The sequence below is a fragment of the Cnephaeus nilssonii genome, assembly GCF_951640355.1.
Source record: "Cnephaeus nilssonii genome assembly, chromosome: 19".
Taxonomy (NCBI): Eukaryota; Metazoa; Chordata; class Mammalia; order Chiroptera; family Vespertilionidae; genus Cnephaeus; species Cnephaeus nilssonii.
In genome coordinates, this window is record NC_137090.1 from 25,986,200 (window position 1) to 26,010,333 (window position 24,134).

A 24,134-nucleotide genomic window follows, 5' to 3' on the forward strand; every position below is an offset into this window, starting at 1 on the left:
GAGAGCACTGTTTACTAAAATATCTGAGGCCAGTGAGGACACAAGGCAGTAAACCACTTATGTAATGGAACATAGCACGGAACATTCTTAAAAGTAAGAGTTACTTTGCAGAATTACTTATAATAGCAACACAATAATTATTATTATTGCAGGAAGTTGAATTATTGCGTGGATCAAGAAATGAAGTTCCTGTAATTGCAGTGGTGGTGGAGCTGTAGATTTTTTTTTGTTTTTTGTTTTTTGTTATGACCCTATTTTTATGCCTTGGCTAGGATAGCCTGGCCAAACACAGCTTACATAGATTCCTGTTATGCATATTTCTGGGGTTGATGTAACTGATAGCTTTGTAGGTAGATGCTCATTACTGTTAAAGGCTCAGAGATCTCTTAAAGACCCCAGTTCCATGTGGCAGATTTTTTCTGTTTTAGGAACCACAAATTCAGAGAATGTCAGAAAACGATAGGAAAACCTAGAAGAACTTGGTTAGAACTCAAACTCTAGGAGGGACTCTGTAACCTACAAAGATTCTTGTAGGGATTAGAGACCTGATTTGATTAGGTTAATAGTACAGAAGGTTGAATACATTCATGGTTATAAGTAAGCTTTTAAGAGGTTTTATTTGTTTGTTTTGCTTTAAGCAAGCAAAAATGTATGCAAATACCTGTGTTTCACCAAAAGCATCAAGCCAAGAAACACCTCAAAATAGCTTCTTGGTCTCTTTCTCCATCTCCATACACTCATAAAGGCACAGGATGCCAGAGCAGCAAGGGCTATTCAAGTGATCTACTCAAACTCCTCTAATTTTGCAAGTGATAAAACTGAGGCCCAGAATGGAGAAATGAGTTGGCTTATTAATATCAAATCCAGAACTCAAGTCTTCTTACTTCTTATTTGGGGGCCATTCCTAGACTCTTCAAGAGAGAGCCCTACTCCTCTTCCAAGAGACTGCTAAAGGCACAGGTTCCCTTCATGAACAGGTGTGCAGCAGCTCAAACTGAGAGTCCTTCATATGTTTCATAGGGTTCTGAAAGAGAAAGGATCCCACCATTTCCTTTCTGGGTCAGACTGGAACGGAATTGACCAAGTTTTTCTCAGATTCCTGTCGAGGTCTGGGTTGAAACCTGGCCCCTCACCTGTAGCTGGGCTGTTGCTGCGAGCATCTTCTGCCGAGTTTGCAGTACTGTGGATGAGGACATGGAGATAGGCACACTTTGCCTTAACCACCTTATATCTTCCCACATACAAGACAGCTGCAAAAGAAGTCACGAGGTCATATCATCATCCAAGCCAGTACATGATTTAGGTTGTGGCATCAAAGCACAGCAGGGAGAAGGAAATCTGACTCCTGATGTTTGTTCTCCAGTCCATTTTCAGATATGGGTGAAACAACTTTTTGATCTCTGTCCAATTGGAAAAAGATCTGAATGTTAATGAAACAGTCAGATCCACAGTTCAGTCTTTGCCAAACGATCCCATAACTCAGAATAGTGGAGACACAATCTGACAGGATGCAAGCTTCTTTGCTTTGAAAATGTAGCGTAGACACTGTTTTGGCATTTTGTATGACACAGGGCATATCAGAACTGAAAAACCTTTGAGGAAATTTACTCCCACCCCAATACTTTGATCACTGGAGACCCCTTAACTAAGGTTTCAGAGATTTGTGTGCAGTAACATTGGTGCAAAGTGGGAGTAAATAAAATCAAACTCAATATACCTTTGTGAACCACAGAAAATCTTGTGTGATGGAACTGGTGTGAGAGTCATCTATTTCAACGATCGGTATTTGATCTTCATTGGTGACTAACATATTGTCTTTGTAATAAAATATAACGGCTATGTAGAGTCCCCTAAAAAGAAAAGGCAAAATAAAAATTGTCTTTCACCATTTTCCTCTACCAAGCCTGAATCATGGTAAACTTTTTTTGGACATGAAAAGGATAATTTAAAATATACCTATGAGCATATTCTTGCTAAGAATCACAAGTTCACTGATCAGAACTCAGATAAATTACTGTCTTGTTCAAATTCTCAGGAGAAAAGTAAACTTCATATTCTTTTTAAAAAATGTGATAGATATATTTATTAAAAATTAAAATATGGTAAAAATACAATGAGCTTCTGGTATATAACATAGTTATTCAGTATTTATATAACTTATGAAGTGATCATCACGATTTAAAAAAAAAGAAAAATCTTGCCATTTGCGACAACACGGATGGACCTAGAGGGTTATATGCTAAGTGAAATAAGTCAGACAGAGAAGGACAAATACCGAATGATTTCACTTATATGTGGAATCTAATAAAGTGAACAAAACAAAACAGCAACAGACTCATAGAAAGAGATCAAACTGATAATTGCCAGATCGGTGGCAGTAGGGTGGAAGGATGGGTGAAAAAGGTGGAGGGAAAAAGGAGGTATGAACTTCATATTCTTTTAATAACAAAAAAGTAATTTCAACTTAGTTTCTACTCAGAACCAAAACCAGCTGATTCCTGAGAAGTTAAAATTTTCTGAAAAAACAAAAAACAAAAACAAAAACAAAAAACAAACAAACTATAGTACCCACCGTTTCAAGGTCTTCACAAACTTGTTTGAGGAATGGAATAGGTGTTTCAGGCTCCTTGAGACTGACTGCTTGCGGCCTGTGGTTTGTAATTTTGAACTTTCTGGAACACCGAAAAAAAAATACAGTGTAAATTCCATTGGCAGAAAACACTCCCAGTACCTTCTTTCCTCCTTCCTGCCTTCTACTCCCCTGTCTCCTCAGTGTTATCCTCAGACTCATGTAGGGATTCAGCTCATTCATTCCTACAAGAAACTTTTGTATCTTGAGATGCCAGTGGTTAACTCAATGAACAGATCCTCAAAAATGTTGGCCATGAGTAACATAACTCCAGGGGAAAACCACTGGGATGTTTTGTTTATCCTCTCTGTATCAGCGGTTTATTATAAGGTGGGATAGTCGATTAAATTTTTTTTCTTCATAAAATTAATATAGGTATATTACAGAAAATGTGGAGAATAGAAAATAAAGAACAAAATCCCACCCATATCATCCTACCACTTTACTATAACCACTGCTAGCATTCTGGGAAGGTTTTTTCCCAGCATATGTGAGGGTTACAAACATAGTTGTAGGCTTAGGTATGATGATTATCCTTATTCAGGAGAAAAATTGAGACAGAAAGGTTAAGTGAGTTGTCCAAGATAAAAAAATGCCAATACCCAGAAAAACGGAGCCATTCATTTACTGAATAAGTATTTGTTGGGACACTACTGTGTGCAAGGTTTTGTGGCTACAGTGGTGAGCAAATCACCCATTGCATCTGTTCAGCTCTTCTATTCACAACCTGGAGCTCTCCCTGACAAAAGCAGTAGAGTTCTTTGCAAACAGGCTCTATGGAGCTGAATGAGTTGATCACTGATTCTAATTCTTATCTTAAATGTAATGAAGGGAAGCTGAGGTTGGGCCATCATCAAACTTGTGACAGATCTGTCAGTGGGGATGAAAATATGGCCCATATTGGTTCTGTTAGACATGGAATCCTGGGCGATGGCCCATGGCTGAGGCCCAATGTGATTCTGCCCATGATCCTATAGGAGCAGTTTGGAGTGAGCTGACACAAGCATTCATGCCAGCTTCAAGCTTGAGCTGGAAACAGTTATTCCTGGCAGAACAAAGCAAAAGCATTTTTTTCTGACTTGAACATGAATTCGGCTGGTTATATCCTGCTTGAAAATGATGCTGTTGGGACTTCCGGTTAAAGCAGCATATTGAATGTATTCATTACATACCGCTCTCTCCCCAAACCTCACAAAAAGCAGAGCAAAAAGATTGTAAAAATCTATAAAGACAAAGACATAAATCTATAAAGACAATGAGATGGGACAGGAGACAAAAGCAAGTGAATTTTGGTAGCTGGAAAGCAGATGGACAGATGGATTCAGCAGACTTTAGAAAGATGAATCCTAAGCCAGCCCTGGGGAAAGATGAGAAGTAACTTGACTCACCCTGTGGGCACTATGTACTGCTAGAAGTTGGGGGTGAACATGAAGCTAAAATCAGGGGGATGTGTTTAAGTCTGTTTAGTAAGTAGACTTCTAGATATCCTCCACTACCCTGTTTAGGTAGACAGACACCCCTTCCCCTCTCTAGAAAAAAGAGGCATATTCTCTGGAAAGCACAAAAACAGGTCTTTAGAGTTGGAAACACAGGGTACAGTTAAAAATGGGGGGAGGAGGTGTTTGGTACTCAAAAACAGGTGGATTAAATGAAATTTTATATACAGAATACAGTATTTCCCCACTGGGCTCTTGGAACACTGGTACTCAAACTTATTTCCCCCAGGCAGGATACTGGAAAGAAACTTCTCTGGAGACTGACTAGCCAAAGAGAACATACCTAAAGATCCTGACATTGGCTTCACTGCTTTCCTAAAGATAAGGCCTTGCTAGATCACCTTACAGTGAAGCCTGTAAGTAAAGAGCCTTAGTGCTCAGAGCTTCCCAATAGCTATTGAGTTCTCTTCTGTTAAATCTAAGCACACGTCTAATGATCACCAGGTAGTTGCAAAGAACAGGTTAACAGGAAAGACAGAGGCCAAACCCAAAGAAATAAAAGAGCATTTTAGAGGAGAGACTAGGCTGAGAAAAAATATAAAATGAAACAAAGCCTATCATTAATAGCCTGAGAAATAAGAAAAGTCATTGCCTCATAAAAACGATAGGAATCTGGAAGAGAAACATTCAGAGAATAAAACAGAGCATTGGAAATGAAAAATATTTTATCAAAGCCCTGGCTGGATAGCTCAGTTGGGTAGATCATTGTCCTGATACACCAAGATTGCACGTTCGATCTCTGGTCAGGGCACATACAAGAATCAACCAATGAATGCATAAATAAGCGGAACAGCAAATTGATGTTTTTCCTCTCTCCCCTCCCCTCCCTCTCTTCCTTCCTCTCTCTCTCTAAAAAAAATACATGTTATCAAAGTCTGAAAGACATAATAGAAAGCCTAGAAAATAAAGTTGGGGAAATTTAAAAGCACATGGGATGGGAAGGAGGAGAGGGAGGGGGAAAAAGGAAAAAAAATAAAGGGCTGGTCTCTGAGGTTTAGCATCTGAATAAGAGTTCTTGTAGGGAGAATGGAGAAAAGGGAGGGAAAGAAACAAAGAAATAATTTAAGAAAATATCCCCAAATTGAAGGTGCCTTCCATATATAAAAGGGCTTGCCAAGTGTGCAACACAACAGACAACAATAGAGCCACACAAAGGCACATAATAGTGAAATTTTAGAATACCGAATTTAAAAAGAAAACTTAAAATCTTAGCAGAAAAAAAATAGGTGTTATACAAAACTTCTACAATCAGACAGAGAGCTAGAAGACAGTGAGGTCTGAAGGAAAATTATTTCAATGGCGAATTCCATACTTACCCAAATCCTTAGATAAATGTTAAGTAGAATAAATAGAATAAATCTTTAGACATTCAATGTATTCAAAAGTTAGCAACCAAGTATCTTCTCAGGAAGCTGCCAGAGAAAAGGCTTCCCAAAATGAGAGACTAACCCAAGAAAAAGAAAGACATGGGATTAAAAAAAAAAAGAAGAAGAAATCTAATCTTGGGAGAGTGGCATGAAGAGTCCTCAATATGGTGGTGAAAGGAGATCTTAGGGTGACAGCTGCGCACCAGACACAGAGGCAGCCAGTAACCAGTCTAGATTTGAGGAGGTCAGAGGGCTCCATGAGGAGTTTCTTTAAGAAGGTGCAGTTGAAACAATAGTAATGTTATCTGATTGTATTGAGAGAAAATTGATACAACTGGAGAATAGCTGAGCATCCTATAGGACCACTGTTCTTTGGAATGCACTTTGGGTACTGTTTAAGTATCCAGAGCATATCCTATATAATAAAAGCCCAGTGACTGAATGGCAGAACAACCGCAGCCCCTTGCCCCAGCCAGTCCCACCCCCGATTGGCCCCCATCGGGGTGGGCTGACTGGACCTCACCAGTGCACGAATTCGTACACCGGGCCTCTAGTTTCAATATAAAAAACAATCCTCTTTTCTGGGAAGTTCTACTTTATGTCTTACTCAGTCTTTCCGATAGTCCACATATATTTACATCTGTGTGAGGAAATGCATGCACATGATAAAAATTGATGGAAACCATAGAAATAATTGGGCTGTTTAGACAATCATTTCTTGACCACTGGATAGTAATCCAATAGTAATGGGGAGAGCATCTAAATCCTTAGGGAATACAAACAATATTTCCTTATCTTCATGAGTAGTTTTATCTTTTTCCCTCTGATAAAGATCAAACAAAATGTGGCTTATGAATTGCAAATAATTATCTATTCCATTGCTTTATTACCTTTGCCTTCCATATAGGAACCAATGGGCAGGAGAATGATGAAGAGGCAGGAAAGGAGAAAATGAAGTAAGAAATCATAGATTCTTGTTTTAACGCTTCAGAAAAGATTTCCCTCTGCTTCCTCAGGGATGCTCACAGAGTTTTCTTGAAACTAAGAGATGCTAGCTGAGTTTTAAGTAGGTGTTAAGATGATCATACTTAGCATGAGTGCACCTTGCGTAAGGTGGAATGTTGAAGGCTCTGATCTGGGTAAAGTTTTCCTAGAGTTCTGGGAATGAATTCCCTCTGGGGTTTCCTTCTCAAGCTTTTTCCATGCATATTTACCTCTCCTAATGAACCATTCATTAGAACAATATTATTTTCTTGCAAACGCGTGTCCTCATTTCTAGTTATAGCAAATTTCTACAGTTTCATAGTTATACAGTAATTGGGAATAACATTTTGTTTACACCTCATCATAACTCAGCTAGCATCTCTTCATCTCAACCCTTGATTTTTTTACCTCCCAGGTCCAGCAGTGCCCTGAATCTAGGGAGTGCAGTGTGGTTGGCGATCTGGTGGGTGAAGGAGCATGGAAAATGAAAACTTTATGGAGGCTTTAATTCTCCAAATAAAACTAAGTGCCTGTTCCACGAATCATTACACAGATCAGAAACCTAACCCTGTCCCATTGGAACAGTCCAAGTAGAAGAGAAGCTTTCAAAAGCTCCTCGAGAGATTTTCTGGGTGTAGTTGGCGGGTCTGTGGAAGGTATGCTCTACTTTGTCTTGAGCAGTAGTACAGGGGAAGATTAAAATTCAGGGTGAGGTTAAAGTCCAGAGCCCAATCCTGATGTAAGGATGGGAGACCAAAATGAGGTGTGACGACAATGAGGCTGGACTTGGAGACAGAAAATCTCAGTTGCTATCTTGATTCTATCTTTTCCTAGCATTGTGACCTTGGTCAAGTAACTTAGCCTCAGTGGTAATTGCCAAAATGAGGATGGAAAAGAGGTATTGGATGTGAAATTGCATGTAAACTTGATTGGAAGTATACACAAAGGTTTACTATTTTTGTTGCTGCTATAAATGGTTGTGCTTCCTCAGGGATGCTCACAGAGTTTTCTTTGGAGGTGAAACTTTTTAGGGTGAATATCCTCAAGACCCAGCACACTGAGGAGTTTTGCAAAGGGACAGTTCAAAGGGAAGGGAACTAATGGCAGCTGCTGTTTTTCTTGAGCTTGTTTTCAAACTATTCTTATAAAGAGAGGGTGAGAGAGAAAGGGAGGAAGGAGAGGGAAATCTTTTCTGAAGGGTTAAAGCAAGATAGTGCTGTAAAGTGATTCCAGATGTACAAATATTAATATCTCTCTCTCCCTGATGAATGAGAAGGTATGACCCAGTTAGGAAACTGCTAAAATTACCGGCGCCACCGAGACCTCAGTCGATGGCCCAGTGCAGATTTTTATCCTTACCTCGGCAACTATAATGCTGATGAAGGGCTCGGACCTGCTGCAGCAGACCTTCCAAAACTTCACTCTGTCCCTTGTGTCTGGGCTCTCTGTCGTCATAGTCTTTCCAGTCTATTGAACAAAAGAAACAAACAGAGTGAAATTTTAAAGCAGGGGAGGCCTCACCACAGCCCTGCTTCGGGAGCAGAGTTTTGCTCATGCTGCCCACAGACTGTGGATAAGCACCCAGCATTTGCACAGCTAGGAAGCAGTGCCAAGGGTTTGGAGTCTGCCATTGTTCAGGGCCCTGTGCAAAACAGTAATTGTGGTTGGTTTCTCATGTTGGGCAGTTTTAGGGCAAAAGAAAATGGTAATGGAAAGCCAAAAGAAAATGGGGAATTTGGGAATCCAATTTCCCCTCCCCCAGCTCCTTATCCTCCTTTTCAGCACCCAGTGTCCTAATCAGTTCCCCTGCCATCTCTACTTAGCACCCCAGGTCTCAACTGGATTTCCACAGTAGGAAAGAAAGGGGTGGGAATGTGCAGACTAGATGAAATCTACAGTCCCAATGCTTTTATTGTAGGTTTCACACTTTTGGCCAAATTGACATTTCTTTCCAAGGAAAGAGCCCATGTCAGATGCCAAGAAATGGAAATCTACATTTTGCTCTAATGAATGTCTGCTTTGGTTAGCTGGCACGGCAACTCCTGCACATACTCTGAGCCACCAACCACCCTGTCTGCTCAGTCTCTAAATATACAGTATTAGCTTACATGGCAAATTTAAATTGCAATACCCACTGAGATTTTTCTCCCCCTTCTATTTTCATTCCATTTGGCAATAATGATATCAAGAGTAATAACCAGCATGGGACTAATGTCAAGTCTGTAATTCTGCTGTCTCCAACTCTGGATTTTTTTTTTTTTAAAAGCAGGTCAGTCAGTCATTTCATAGTCCATCCCTTCTTCTCTCTGTTTTCCTTCCCCCAAGTTTTACTTTCTGAACCTTTCAGAAACAAACAATTGAAGGAGCTTCTTAGTTAAAATGTTTTTTTCTAAAATGCTAGACTTTTTTTTTCCCCTCCTAGAAAAGTCAGTTCGTTCATAAGTATATTGGAGGCTTAAATTCTAGTTGAATGATTTTCAAATTCCCTCCCCCTAGTTTTATTTTAAAATATGGAATCTCTCTTGTTTAGGTGCCATGACAGTTAAAGTTAGGTAGAAGTCTTCTACACTGGTCCATCCAAGGCCAAGTAGTACAGCACATTTAGAAAGAACACAGACAGGTACTGGAGGCAGATAGACTTGGATGTGAATCCTGGCCCTTCTGATTCCTAGCTTAGTGACTGTAACTGAAGTAAGTTACTTACACTCACAGGGTCTCTACTCTGTAACACGAGAAAGGAGCATAGTGTCTACCTTGAAGTATTTTATGAAGATTAAATAAGAGGACTATGAGATATCCAGCACAATGTTACATAGAAGGCATTGTGTAAATAATAACTTAAAAAGATGAGTATTTATTGGTGGGGAATTAACTCCCGGAGTAGCAAGTATATAAACATTCTTACCTTATCAGATGATCCCCTATGAAGGAGGAGGCCTCAGAGATATCCTAATCCTTCCTCTTTCCCACCCTCTCCCATGTACCATTCTCCATTTTACCTCTCACAAGACGGAGGCCAACAGATACCCATTCCAGTTCTACATTACTCAACTCTTGGTGGCATGGCCAGGACTGTCACATAGTCTTATGACCCTCCCTATCATGCTCATTTACTTATACCATGCACGTGTTTGTTTTTTCTTTTGGGAAGGAGGGTCAGAGCTTGGTTGGCATCTGTGTGGTGTGGTTAGTTATGGTCAACTCTGGAGACAGGAAATTTGCATAGGTGCTTTCTGTAGACTCTGTTCCTTGCGGGCAGGAACCGTGACTTAATTTCTCTTTGTCTCAGGTTTCTTCTCTGTAAAGTGAATTTTTGAGTCTCTTTTTATCTGAGATTTCAAAGAAGTAATGAAAGAGATTGGTTTCCTTATTATCTTTGGGCACATGGGAGACACTCATTAAATGTTGGTGAGGCATTGTGAGTAGCTGTGTGAAGGTGTTCAGGTAGGATGGACTAGGAAAGGGCTTTTATTGGGAAATTTGGAAATGTTTGAGGAAATTAATTCCAAGTACTATTTGTAGTGTCCCTGTTGTCTGGTCACAGTGAGAATAAACATTATTCTCATGGATTTCCAAAGGTCATTATGAGTTTGTTCCCCTAGCTGAATAAATATATCTGAAATCCTCATGATAAGATGAGCAACGTAGTTTACTTGAGTATGACTTCTGGGTGGCTGAATTACTGCCTGGCCCTGAACATGCTAATACATTCTAATGAGTGTTAATACTGCTGTCAATGCAAGGGGAGATGAAATGGACCTGGCTCTTTCAGCCGAGTCCTATTACATCAGAGTCGAGCTCGAGCTGATGACTTTATGATACATTAGAAAATTGCTAATGCTAAATTGCAGCCCGAGTGAACGCTGGACACGATGCCAAGGTTTTTGGAAAGAATGAGTTTTTCTCATAGATGTTTGGAAGGTTCTGACGACTACATAAAATAGGAGACTTTAGGGATGAGGGAGAAAATTGAAAATATATTAAGAAATCAGGAACCTGACAGGAATAAACTTGGTGTGGTAAGAAAAGAGCAGATTGTGCCACATAATACAGTTCACTGTTCTGGTAATGAGACACTTCAATTGCAACACAATGCAGAGCTTACATTCGCTGGCGATATCAGGGTTTTCCTGATCGTAACTCAGACAAGCCTGTCTGGGTCCTTTTCTCTTATTATGTACCCCACCATATAACATAAGTCTATAAAAACACATTAAGGCCTTTTGTAAAAATATTAAAAAAGTTTTATAGCTTACTGGAACATATTACCCAATTTCCAATTACTCTGTCATGTTAGAATACATTGTCTTCTGGGTAAATATTTGAATACTGATACATGTTACATCACAATGTCATACTCTGTTTGTAAATAGAACCAGAGTGTTTTTATATTGTTCTTTCCAAGTGATATGGCATGTCTGCAGCAACTGTAATGACATGTTTGCATTTAAGCTCTTTGCCAGATACCCCTACTAATCCATTGTGCTGTTTTTGAAAGCACTGCCATTTTGCTATGTTAATTAGCAAGCAATAAGTGAATATTCCAGTCTTGGACAACTGTTCTTGTCATTTTGGAGAGAGCTCTTCACATGAGCTGTGAGGAAGAGTGTCTGAATAAAATGTGTTTATAGAACCAGACATGTGATGTTTATAAGTAAACACATCCACATGCAGATCTGAATTTGCACGGGGTGTGCATTTGGAGTGGGTTTCCCACTGCCCTACCTTCAAGTGAGCTGAGGCTAGCTTTTTTTTTTCCCTTTTCTGTCTCTTCTATCCCTCCATTTCCAATAATACATACCCATTTCCTTTTCTTCTTGGAAAGAGATTGGTTCCCTTCTTATCTTAATATTTCAATATTCCCAGTTTGTATTTCTGACAAGTCTTCAATAAGAAAGATGTCTAAATTAGACTGGAATACTTAAATCATTAAATGCTAGGGGATTCAGGAGCCTTATAGAGTCTCTGGTATCAGTGATCTAAGGCTCTGTATGACCTGGATTAGCTATCTGAATCCACCAGAAATGGGAGTCAGGAATGGTTGGCTGGCTCTTAGTTGGTTTGTCTGCCTGATAATGGGGCACTAGTTACCCCTGGTCTAGATAGCGGGTCTTGAGCTGTTTGGACTTGGATCCTGGCTTAGCCACATACCAGAGTTATAACCTTGAGTAAGGCAACATCCTCTCTGAATCATTATTTCCTTATTATTATAGGAGAAGGAGGGTTTAGACCTGACTTTAGTGCTTGTTAGTTTGGAGATGCGGGGCTCTGTGTGTGTATTTGCCTCTCTATGTTAATAGTTCTCTCATCAGTAAAATGGGTCTAAAAATAAAATTCAACTCAGTAGGTTTGTTATAAAGATTAAAAGAGTTAACCCATGATAAATTCTTAGATTAACACACAGCATATAATGAGTCTTATAAATGTTAGCTCTGATGCTGCTAGTGATGTTGATGATGCTGCTGATGCTGCTTATCCACAAGACGGAACAGTAATGACTGATTGTTGTGAGGATTAAGTGAGATACTGAATGGGAAATCCCACTGATTTGTGATTGGTCCTGGGTAAAGAGTTATCATAATACTCGAAAAATATTATAAATATAAAAAAGAAAACTCATAACTCAAATATCCACTATTAAATTTGGAGAGTTCTATGCAGACACACCTATCCTTCCTATATAATAGAGGTAATATGCAAATTGACCATCAGTCCAACATACAAGATGGCCGCCCCCATGTGGACACAAGATGGCCAGCAGGGGAGGACAGTTGGGGGTGACCAGGCCTGCAGGGGAGGGCAGTTCGGGGGGACCAAGCCTGCAAGGGAGGACAATTGGGGGGACCAGGCTGGCAGGGGAGGGCAGTTAGGGGCAATCGGGCCGGCAGGGGAGGGCAGTTAGGGATGACCAGGCTGACAAGGGAGGGAAGTTAGGGGTGACCAGGCCAGCAGGGGAGGGCAGTTGGGGGCGACCAGGCCTGCAGGTGAGGACAGTTGGGGGTGACCAGGTCGGTAGGGGAGGGCAGTTAGGGGCGACCAGGCTGGCAAGGGAGGGCAGTTAGGGGTGACCAGGTCGGCAGGGGAGGGCAGTTAGGGGCAATTGGGCCGGCAGGGGAGTGGTTAGGCGTTGATCAGGCTGGCAGGGGAGTGGTTAGGGGGTGATCAGGCTGGCAGGCAGAAGCGGTTAGGGGCAATCAGGCAGGCAGGCAGGCAGGTGAGTGGTTGGGAGCCAGCAGTCCTGGATTGTGAGAGGGATGTCTGACTGCCCGTTTAGGCCCGATCCTCATGGGATCGGGCCTAAAAGGGGTCCCAGATTGGAGAGGGTGCAGGCTGGGCTGAGGGACACCCTCCCCCTGTGCACAAATTTCATGCACCGGGCCTCTAGTCTCATTATAGTCAAACTCACAGTTTAAATGTTATATAAGAATCTTGCATTTTTTTACACAAAGCTTATACTGTAAGAATTTCTTCAACACAATGAATGTTTTGTAAAACACCATCTTGTTCTGTAGTATAGATACTATATCATACTTTATTTAACCATTAAGTTAATATCTAATACTAGAGGCCCGGTGCATGAAATTCGTGCCGGGGATATGTGTCCCTCAGCCCAGCCTACACCCTCTCCAATCTGGGACCCCTTGAGGGATGTCTGACTGCCTGTTTAGACCCGATCTCAAAATTCAGGACTAACTGCTCGCCTGCCTCTGCCTGATTGCCCCTAACTGCTTCTGTCTGCTAGCCTGATCACCACCTAACCACTCCATTGCCAGCATGATCGATGCCTAACTGCTCCCTGGCTGGCCCGATTGCCCCTAATGGTCCTTCCCTGCAGGCCCGGTCACCCCTAACTGCCCTCCCCTGCAGGCCTGGTGCCCCCCCAACTCCCCTCCCCTGCAGGCCTGGTTCCCCCAAACTGCCCTCCCCTGCAGGCCTGGGTTCCTCTCAGCTGCCCTCCCTTGCAGGCCCGGTCACCCCCAACTGCCCTCCCCTGCTGGCCCGGTCACCCCTAACTGCCCTCCCTTGCTGGCCTGGTTATGCCTAACTGCCCTCCCTTGCTGGCCTGGTCTCCCCCATCTGCCCTCCTCTGCCGGCCCGGTCACCCCTAACTGCCCTCCCTACTGGCCTGATTGCCCACAACTGCCCTCCCCTGCAGGCCTGGTCCCCCCCAACTGCCCTCCCCTGCTGACCTGGTCTCTCCCAACTGCCCTCCTCTGCTGGCCCGGTCACACCTAACTGCCCTCCCTGCTTGCCTGATCACCCACAACTGCCCTCCCCTGCAGGCCTGGGTCCCCCCCAACTGCTCTCCCCTGCAGGCCTGGGTCCCCCCCAACTGTCCTCCCTTGGTGGCCTGATCTCCCCCAACTGCCCTCCTCTGCCAGCCTGGTCACCCCCAAGTGCCCACAACTGCCCTCCCCTGACAGCCATCTTGTGGTGGCCATCTTGTGTCCACATGGGGGCAGCCATCTTTGACCACATGGGGGCGGCCATCTTGTGTCTTGGAGTGATGGTCAATTTGCATATTACTCTTTTATTAGATAGGCTTTGTTCTCTCCACCACACATGATATTTCACTATATCAATATGTTGCTGCACTGCACATCTTTGTCCATAATTGTTTGTCTGCATCTGTTTCTTAGGTTAGATTCGTAGGTGTGTAATTATGGGTTAGAAAGAAATGAATGTTCTTATGGTAGTTGATATAGATGGCAAATTGTGTTCCAAAAAGGAGGTAGCAGTTTGCACTCACAGGAAGCATATTATACCATTTTTAACTATCACGTTCGTGAAGATCCAAAAAAATATTTACAATATAATTTAGAGCAATAGGCTCATGATGCAGAAAAATATATTATATGATATGTTTGGATATTTTTTTTTTCTGGTTAACAAAGCGTTACCAGATATACCAGGGCATAAATGATTAATCTTCAAATAATTAGAGGAGGCTTTGCTGGGTTTTTCAGCCACCACAGCAGATAGTATCAGTTATATTTGTGGCAGAGTGCAGCAGAGTGCCTGTTTGTAAGAAAGTTTTTCTTCTGATGGAAAGTAAGATTTGCTAGGTTCCCATCACGAAAGGGGTGATAAGAGCTAAAATGGACTCTGTGTATTGTGGGCCAGCAAGTGCCATGGTGTCATTTCACTGTATCCCCACAAAAGCCCTGGGTAAGGTTATGATCAGACCCATTCTATAGATGTTGAATTGAGACTTCGAGAGTTTAAGTAATCTTTGAAGGCAATACGGTTAATGGGCACCAAATTTAGTCTTGCTGGTTACATATTCTCTCTCCTTTCATTCCACTGAGTTGCTTCCCAGGGGAGCATTTCTGCAGATAAATCATTCATTATGTGGCCCACATGCTGCCCGGAGTTAGTCCCCTGCAGTGGAGAGAAGGAATGAATGCCAATGGCATCCTGAGGATAGAGTGGGAGTTGGAGCCTGTTGCCAGGCTTGAAGGAGTTCACTATCACCACCTACTAGAAGGAGAGGCACATGTTGGCGTCGTGGTCTGAGCAGGTCCCCATCCTTTCATGTTATAAGCCGAGACTTGAACAAAGTACTGTTGGCCCTGCAAAGTATCGAAATAGAAGAATGCATCGGGAATTTTATTTAGTCACTTTTACCCTAGAAGTAGATTTTCATGTCTGATGAACTCCTTTATCCCTTGAGCTCAAACTACTCCACCACCCATACTGTAGCTTTCTAGCTTTTCTTGACTATTATGTTTACGTATGATAATAAATATTTTGGGGGTGTCCTTTTGCTTTCTTTATGCTTTCTTCTTTCCCAAGAAGTACAATATCATAAATTACTTTTTCTGGCCCCTCCAAAACACATAAACACCAAATTTTAAAATACACAGTTTTATAAGGTTTACCAAAAAAGAGTACTTTTTCACCCTCACCTTTTCCTCATCTTCCCCTCCCCGAGAGATGACCACCATCACCATTTTAGCTGATCAACTTGCTTTATGAAACTAACAAGTTTTAGTGAATATCTTTTCAGATTAGTCATTAAAGATCTGCTTCATTCTTTTAGTTGCTGCATTGTACTTCTCTGTGGGGCAAAATACAGCCATTTATTTAACCAGTCTCCACTGGTGCATGTTTGGATTATTTCCACATATTAGGCCACAATAAACAATGCTACAATAAACATCCTCAACTCACCTATTAAAACTTTAAAAAAGTTAATTATTTGATATTACTTATACTTTAAAACTGTTATTAAACAATGACATATTCTTTAATGTCTTTTGGTATTATGAGTTAAGGAGTTATTTTTGTTTGCTTATAATTTTTTAAAATGTTTTGTATGGCTTTATGTTTTTGCTTTGAGGAGTTTGTTTTTTCCCCAGTGAACCCAAAGGGGCATTTTAGAAGTCAGTATTTGATAAACCATTGATTGCAAAAATTGTAAAATGGTGTTTGTAAAACAAAAAAAAAGCAATCTCTGAAGAGCCTTTGCTAGGGGTTTAATAATATTGGGTTTACTCTAATATAAAGTTAAAAATTTTTTAACATTAAAAATGGGTTTCTCTAAAAATGGGTTTCTCTGTACCTCAAGGTTATGGAGACTCTATAGAAGTGTAAATCTACTTCTACACTTTTATGTGATTAGGATACTGTCTGCATTGTTCTCATTGGATGACCAAGTGGAAAAACTTAATTCCTATAAAAATTAGTTCAAATATTAGAGAAATTCTCTGTGGAGAGATTTCCATTTTTACCACCATAACACTTTTTCTTTTCAAGCAATGGAAATTCCCTAGGGTTCTCTATGGCCCTCTTCCATCATGTGAGCTATGGGGTTGGGAATCAGTCCTGTCTGCAGGCTGCCATCTGCTGATAGCATCTCTGGGGGCCACCCACTCGTGTTTGTTTTTTTCGGGTAATCCACAGTTTTGGCCTCTGGTGTAGACGTGTGATTAGAACTAAAAGTCAGGATTTTGTGGTGGTGACCCAACCACCAAGCATTTTGTTAGAATGAGCTGGTTCAAACTCAAAGACATGTACCCTGGTGCACCTTCGTAATGTTGGGTTTCAGGATTGTACTTTACATAGAACTGTTTTAATTGACTAACTTTTTAGAAAAACAACAATAACAACCACAAAATTCTCCCTCTACCTCTCACATGTGAAGGTCCTAAGGTATTATTTAAATTGTGCCCCTTTCCCCTGGCCCAAAAAAATTACAGGTTGGATTTAAGTTTACTTAAAAATGTTTTTGTTTTCCCATTAAAAAAAAAGATTTTGGTGATCCAGTTTTGTTGCATTTTAATTGTTAGAGGAAATATAGGGTTTGTTTCCGTCTGAACTGATTTGCTAGGTGTTTTTATATTTTGCATTTTGTATGCTTATATGGTTTATAGTTCTATAAATAATTAACATTTAAGTTTAGATTGGTTGAACAAATAAGCACAGTTTGTTCTAGTTTTTCATTCACAGTTTAAATTGGTTCAGATTACTGAGAAATACAGCGCCACCATATATAGCTTCTTTTTTGAGAGAGCTGATTTTTTTTTTTAAATCAAGGGAAAAGGATTTTTCTCAGGAAATTGTGTGACTCCAATTGATGACTGATCTCAACCAGGCTGTGGGGGTGAGGGTTAGATGAGGCTGTTATTTTTACCATCAGACAGGGAGTCAAAATTGGATCTCTCGGAGCCTTTGATCCCCCCTGAAGATTAGACTGAGATCCAGAAAGCAGCAGCTTTCAAGGCTTGTGTGAGGCCAGTCTTTTTCTGATCTCTGTAGAACATGGCAGCTTACAAAGTGGTTCATGCTGTCTGCTCACTCCGTTGTGGGGTTCAGATTATGGATACCAGACATATCACGCTTAATGAATGGCAGTTGTTGCCAGAGGACTGGGTGTTGTCTGTTGCTTCCAGAGTAAGGCATTTGCTACCAAAATCCCTGCACAAACATCAGGGGCAGGGGAATGGGAAGTTTAAGGGGGAAGATTTGGCATTTACCATTGTAAGCCCTGTAATTGTGCATCTCAGGGTCTGTAGGTCCTCCATGATGATTTCTCCAGCCAAAGGACAGAAGTCTTTAGACATACTCCATTCCACTGGGAGGGAGAGAAGGAGGGATAAGGAGGAAGAGAAGAAGAGGGAGAGGGAGAGGAAGAGAGAATGAATGAAATTGTCATTAAGAAATATAGACACTCTAGCACAGAATCTCTCAAAAAGAGTAAGTTTACCCTCTTTTTCCTATATTGACACATCTAACATTCTCCTCGACATAAGTCAGTTTCCAAGTTCACAATTATATTTTTTAAAACGAGCAAAAACAGTAATTATTCAACAATGATCAATATACCTTAAATAATTCTGTGTGGTGTGTGTATAGACACACATTTGCTCAGGCACATTACATATACAAGTTCACTGTATATAGAAGATAACGTATTTTATTATATGTGAGAAGGCTTCATTATGACACTGCATTCTATTTATTCCCCAGGTCTGTTTTCTGCCTCACTATTCTTCTGAAAATGCTATTTCAAGGTCCCAGTGATATTCTCATTCAAAATAAAGAAGCCTCCTTTCATTTCCTCCCATGAAGCCTGACACCTTCTTCTGGAATCATTCTCTTTCTTGAGTGTCTCATACACCATTCCCTGCTTTCCTTCTACTTCCTGATCTCCCAGGATTTGGGATTTGTGGCTGATCTCTTCAGGGCTCCCCTCACACCTGACATCCTCAAACTGGGTGTTCATTCAGGGTTAAATCAACACCCCAATTCTAATACTCCATTTTACTGTGAGACCATGTTCTTTCATAACATTTTCCACTGGTTGAAAAAACCATGATGATCAGGAAAGATAAATTTTGTATCATTGATAAAAAGTGGCTTAAGGGACAGTTTACATATGGCAGGATTTAAGGCAATCCTAAATGAAGCAGGCGATTAAGTCACATGGGAGACAAGGCCTGCATGTTTCTAAACCTCATGATGACAAGCTATAGACTTTAAGATTTAAATTACATTCGCTATGACACTTAAGTACTTCAAAATTAAGCCAAGCTATTCCTAAATTCTGTTGCTTCCACAGAGTCACAGATCTCTCTGCTTTAGTTGCAGCCCCTCTTCCTCTTTTCATTATTCTCCTGGGAGTCTGCCTTGCTCTCTCCACTCTCTCAAAATTGCTCTCCTAAAATTATGAGTGTTCTGATCATCCACAAAACCTCTTCTTAGGAAGTTTTGCCACAATGGCCTCCCTTATTTTTTTTTTACAACCTTCTTTCCCATTGGTTTTAGTTGCACACTCTCTTCTGCTTCTCCCTCCTGATTTCCACATTCCAGGCTCTCCCAGGGTTCCCCTTTTCTTCTTCCTTTGATGTGCTATTCCTTGGGGGTTTGGCTCTTCTTTTTACTTCTCATACTTGCCACAGGTAATGACCTTAGCCACTGTTATGGCTCCAGCTGTGCCTCTTAGAACTGTAATTCTAGGTATAACCCCTTTCTGGAGCTTTAACTTCCTCCTGTAAGTCTCCATTCCACTTGAGTATCCCTTAAGTACTTGCCAAGATATGTTTCTCCTCTTGTTTCCTCAATTTTAGCTCATGGTACTGACACATATCCAATCCCCCAATCTCAAATCTCAGAGCATCCGCTCCCCTCGCCTCCCCCCCCCCCCCGATTCCTTACAATGAGTAAGTTACTAAATCCAGTAGGTTCTAAGTTTTCCCTCTTCCCCTCACACTGAAATTACTGTGGAACAGGCCTTTATAATAATGAGCATCAGCTCAGCAGTTGATTTTTTTATAGGCCTGATAGATCAACTGATCAGCTTTCCTAATTTATTTTTCTATTAATCTTTGCATCCTCAAATACAATCCTCTTACTATATAGTCTGAATTATAGTTTTAAAATGCAGATCTATTTATTTCATTCCTCCACTTAAAATCTTTCATAGTGCTTTCAAAATAAAATGAATTTTTACCAACGCATTCAAGGACTTTCATAATCTGGTCCCAACCTTACTGTCCTGTCTTCATTTTCTTCCATTTCCCAAAGCAAATTCCTTGTTATATAAGTCTCAGTTACCTGATTATTGTGTGTATTTTTCTGCCTCTGTGTCTTTTGCTCATCTTCCAACTTTTGCTTGGTGAAACCCTACTAATTTTTAAAGAACTGACAAAGCCAACTCTTAATTCCTGTGCAATAATTAATTAAACACCTGTTTTTGTCCTCGTAGAGTTCTTTATTCATAAAAAACAAGGTTTATTAAATACATATTATGCTTTATTGTGTCTCTTTTTCTTATTAGATCTTGAGAAACTTGAGAATAGGAAAAGTGTCACTTTTTTTTCCTCTCTGGTATGTGGATCTGTGTATGTAGTACATAGATGGTGCCTACTAAATATTTTACACACACACACACACACACACACACACACACACACACACACACTGGAATAGACTGCTTTTTTCCAACATGGAGATATTTTCTTCTTCTCTAGTCTCTTGCCCTTTGAAGCTTTCAGGCATATTGTAAAATCCATTAAAATCAAATGATTACAGTTATGTTAACTTTCAAATCGAGAGTTATAACTCTCTACCTCATTATAAATATGTATTTTAAAACACACATATATATGTTTTTATATATGTTATATATGTATGTGAATAATTGTTTTCAAAATGTTTTATTCTGCTTATTATGAGCTACTAGCTCTTGAAGAAGTCGTCTCTGAAAGTCAATTGGCGTGGGTTTGTAATCAGAGAATAATCTTGAATATAGTTTTAACTAAAGGAAAAAAAGAAATCATTGAGGGAGTTAGTTATCACAAATAAAACAGAATGTAAATTAGTAGCAAATGTATAAAGACATCTAGAAAGAGCAAAGAAAATTCTCGAAACACAAATATCTTTGATTGCCATTGAACATGCTTGATTGACTGATGTAGTAGAGCTCCAAGTTCAAGGCTGAGAATTAAGAGCTTCTGATTCCAGGCTAAGGATTCAGGGTAGCATCCCAAAGAAGAGTTAGGGTTTAGGGGGAATGATACCAGATTATTTGGCAAGTGATTAATGAGAAGTTGCTCAAAGATACAATCTTTAAAATTTCTGAAGAAACACAATTTATTTTTGAATAAGAACTGTTTATGTTCTATTGAATATGTTTTACAGAGCATGTTCCAGGTGGAAAAGAGGGCCTGGCTTCTTGAAAATCAGAATAAAAACATAGAAGCATGCTTGTCAGGATGTTTGTGTGGTCCTGCTTTTATAGTTAATAGAATGTTTTAAGCATTTATGTCTAATTAGATCTTATAACACATACTAGAGGCCCAGTGCATGAATTTGTGCACGGGTGAGGTCCAGCTGGCCTGGCCCCAATTGGGTGAATTGGGGCTGGGCCTGTCAGGAAGAGGAGATGGTGGGGGGTTGGCCGGCCGGCCAACCCCAATTGGGGCCCGATCAGGGCCAGGCTGGCTGGGGGAAGGGGCCGAGGGTAGATTGGCTGGCGGGCCCTGCCATGGGGCGGGGCTGTGAGTGGTGGGCCGGTCCTGTCCCTGAATGGGGTAAGAGGTGCCAATTGGGAGGGGGTGGGTCTGCGGCCTAGGGGAGGGGCCATGCGTGGTTGGCCGGCTGGCCAGCTCTGCCCCTGAGAGGTGGGGGGGCCGATCTGGGGTGAGTCCGGTTGTGGGGGAGGGGCTGCAGGAGGTTGGAGGGCTGACCCCGCCCCCTATTAGTGTGGGGTACAATCAGGGGCAGGCTGGCTGGGAGGAAGGGCCACGAGGTTGGCCAGCCAGCCCCATCCCCTGATTGGGCCGGTTCGCTGGCCACAGTGGGTGTCATAGTGACCGGTCATTATGGCTGTTATGGTCGCTGGCTTTTTATATATATAGATGGATTTCAAAGGGGGAAGGAACTAGGAAAAGATAAGATTCACTTGGAAAGAAAAAAATTATCCATGTTGGAATGGCCAACCTATTCTGGGACAACCAATAGTCATTTTCCTCTATGTATTTTCCTGGGTTCGTGGACTCTTCTGACATGTAAAAAGGAGCTTATGATAATTTAAGAATGAAGAGGGAACAGAGTAAGCAGGAGCCACTTTGAGAGCCAACTGGGAATTCTAGGAAGGCAAGTTAGCATGGTATCTCTGGAAAGTTATGTGTAGGTCGTTTAAAGACTTAATATTAAAGCCATGAGAAAATCACATAAAGCCTGCTCTAAATCCCTGGAGGGCTGGAGCCATGTATATGAAGTTTAAAGCTATATAAGACTTATAATCTCTATTATAAAAACCCCTTGGTGGTGACGCTGTCATGTTGTAACAACCAAAGACTGGTCACCAGGAGGCTGAGTGCGCGGGTGCCGGCGGGGACTTGACGCCAGTGTGGGTGGGCGGGGCTGACACGCGGGTGGGCGGGGCTGTGCGATTTCACGTGCTAGGCTTCTAGTTTTAAGATAAAGATCAGGCAACTGTTTCTATTTAGGTCTGGGAAATAGAAACAGGGTTTAATCATGCAATGGCTCATAGCAGTTGAACATGAGCAAGAAAGGTACCAGACAAAACCTAGGTGTTAGTATTTCTTAAAATTTGGCTCTGGCTCAAACTGTGATGTACTATATTTAAATCAAATAACTATGGATATTTTAAATGTTATTTTAACAAATGTTTAATTTTTATCTAAGCTTTACAAATGTAGAATCATTTGGGCAGGAGAGTTCTAGCTGAACATGACCCATTTTCCTGATGGCAGCTATGTAAACCGAAGTTCAAAAGCATAAGATGAAAAAGAACTCCTGAAGATCTGGTCTTGTCACCTATACTGTGAGGGGAAATGTCACAGACTCAAGAAAGGCAGGGAACTCGGAACTAGAAGTGTTAGGATGTACAAGCTGAGAACTTAGTCTAACGTACAGGTAAATAACAAGTCTGTTGTAGACTGTGTGATTAATATACCCTGCTCTCTCTGGAACACTTTTAAGTTTCAGGCCAGTTTTTTGAGATGTGATAACTATGTATACTAACGGTGTAAAGAAATAACATTGCAACAATGTCCAGTTAATTTCATCTGATTAAAAAATAAATCCCAAACCTGTTATTATCCAGGTTCTCCCTAAAGTCTCTAATGCCTCAAAGCCCACAGTTGTTTTATCGTGTTTGTACACTGGGAGGAGTACACAGTAAAAGTTATCCTCTCGCCTCTTGCCCAGGCCCCACCCACACCCTCCATTCCAGCCTTACCAGTCAGTCACTGGGCCTCAGACCCATTGCTTATGCCGTTTTCTTTTTTGGTACGCTACCCTCTGTCCCCAAATCTCCTTCCTCTTCATTCAAACAGACCTGGTTCAAGGACCTTTCCATTCGATAGCTTCTCCTGGGCTTCCCAGGGAAGCTCCTTTGCCAATTTTTCTATAGCAACTTTAATGTTTTACATTGCACTCGCGTTATTGTTTTGTATTTAATTTTTAAGACATCTGTCTCCTCTGTAGTCTGTATACTCTTTGAGGGCAAGGCCATGTCAAATTAATACCAGTATCCAAAGCACCTTTCATAGCACCCAGCCTATTCCAGGTGGCTCAGTAAATGCTGGGTAAATTGAGTGCTCGATTCTGGACTTTCAAATATTTAAAGTCTAAGGTAGACAGAAATCTGATGCTGGTACATAAAAAGTAAGAAAACAGTGTCAGAAAAAAAACGTAGTCAAAAGAGAGCAGAAGTTGCTTGAGCTGCCCAGTAAGTGGTTGAGATGGAGATTAACTACTGGCCTCCAGATTCCCAGCATCTCAGACTCTTCACTTGTCCAAACTGTCTCTCAGGAACCCCAAAAATAAAAGTTTATTTCCTATTCCCTATCAACATTTCTATGGAACCAAAACAGCATTCTTACTGGCCACACTCACCCTGGCGCCTTAGCTAATGAACGGAATTTGGCTAGACTGCCTAGCCCAGCACCAGAGCATTATGAAATCTTCCCCTGATCCATCTAATTGTGCAGTTTCTAACCTTCCAGGCCAACCATAGCACAAGTGGAAGAAAGGGAGAGAGGGACGTGCCCAGAAACCCAAATACAGTCATTTCTAGCGATGAGAAGATGTGCCTTGCGGAAGCATGAGCCCGCTCAACACTTGTGGGTTTTAAATTGGGAACTGACGTGAAAACTCTGGATATGAGAATTCTGTTTTAGCTCGGGCAAAATAGGAGGTCAGAGCTGCTTGCATTTTTTATTTTAAATTCCCTTTGTAGTCCTAGGATCAGGAGCATGCATTACATTCAAACAAAAATCTTTATTGTTTGCATAGCACATGGTCTTCTAGTTAATTAGAAAAACATTTTCCTCCCCAAATTAAATTTCTATAGAAAAACAATGATTTAAATTAAGGGCAAAAGGCTTTTTTTTTTTTTTTTTGGACACTAGTAAAGCCTTTCTGACCCACGACTCCTAGAAGATTAAAAGGAAAGTTGGAATTGGAAGGTTGTATTCAATTACTTATTGTCAGATTCTGGCACGCCACAAATAATAAGTGCCCATCTGTATATATTGTATACTGTTTTAGTTTTGCCTGCCATATGCTAGAGTGACACACAGATACAGACAGGAAGCAGGGATGTCTAAATATTCAGCTTTTGAGAAGTACATAAAGCGCTACAAGTAACCACAGAAAAAGCTCCCCAGTTGGATCCATTTG

General features: G+C 41.1%; 1 protein-coding gene across 1 annotated transcript in view; it reads right to left on the minus strand.

Moving 5' to 3' along the window:
* The window catches only part of ANKFN1 (ankyrin repeat and fibronectin type III domain containing 1), a gene marked incomplete at its 3' end in the record, with an annotated part of 350,672 nt that overhangs the window by 46,850 nt on the left and 279,688 nt on the right, over positions 1–24,134 (minus strand). The window contains exons 8-13 of the mRNA XM_079797013.1: positions 17,456–17,553; positions 14,959–15,049; positions 7,836–7,943; positions 2,573–2,672; positions 1,718–1,850; positions 1,134–1,250 (exon numbers count right to left, since the gene is read on the minus strand). Coding sequence (XP_079653139.1) covers positions 1,134–1,250; positions 1,718–1,850; positions 2,573–2,672; positions 7,836–7,943; positions 14,959–15,049; positions 17,456–17,553 — 647 coding nt within the window. The remainder of the gene's footprint in view (positions 1–1,133; positions 1,251–1,717; positions 1,851–2,572; positions 2,673–7,835; positions 7,944–14,958; positions 15,050–17,455; positions 17,554–24,134) is intronic.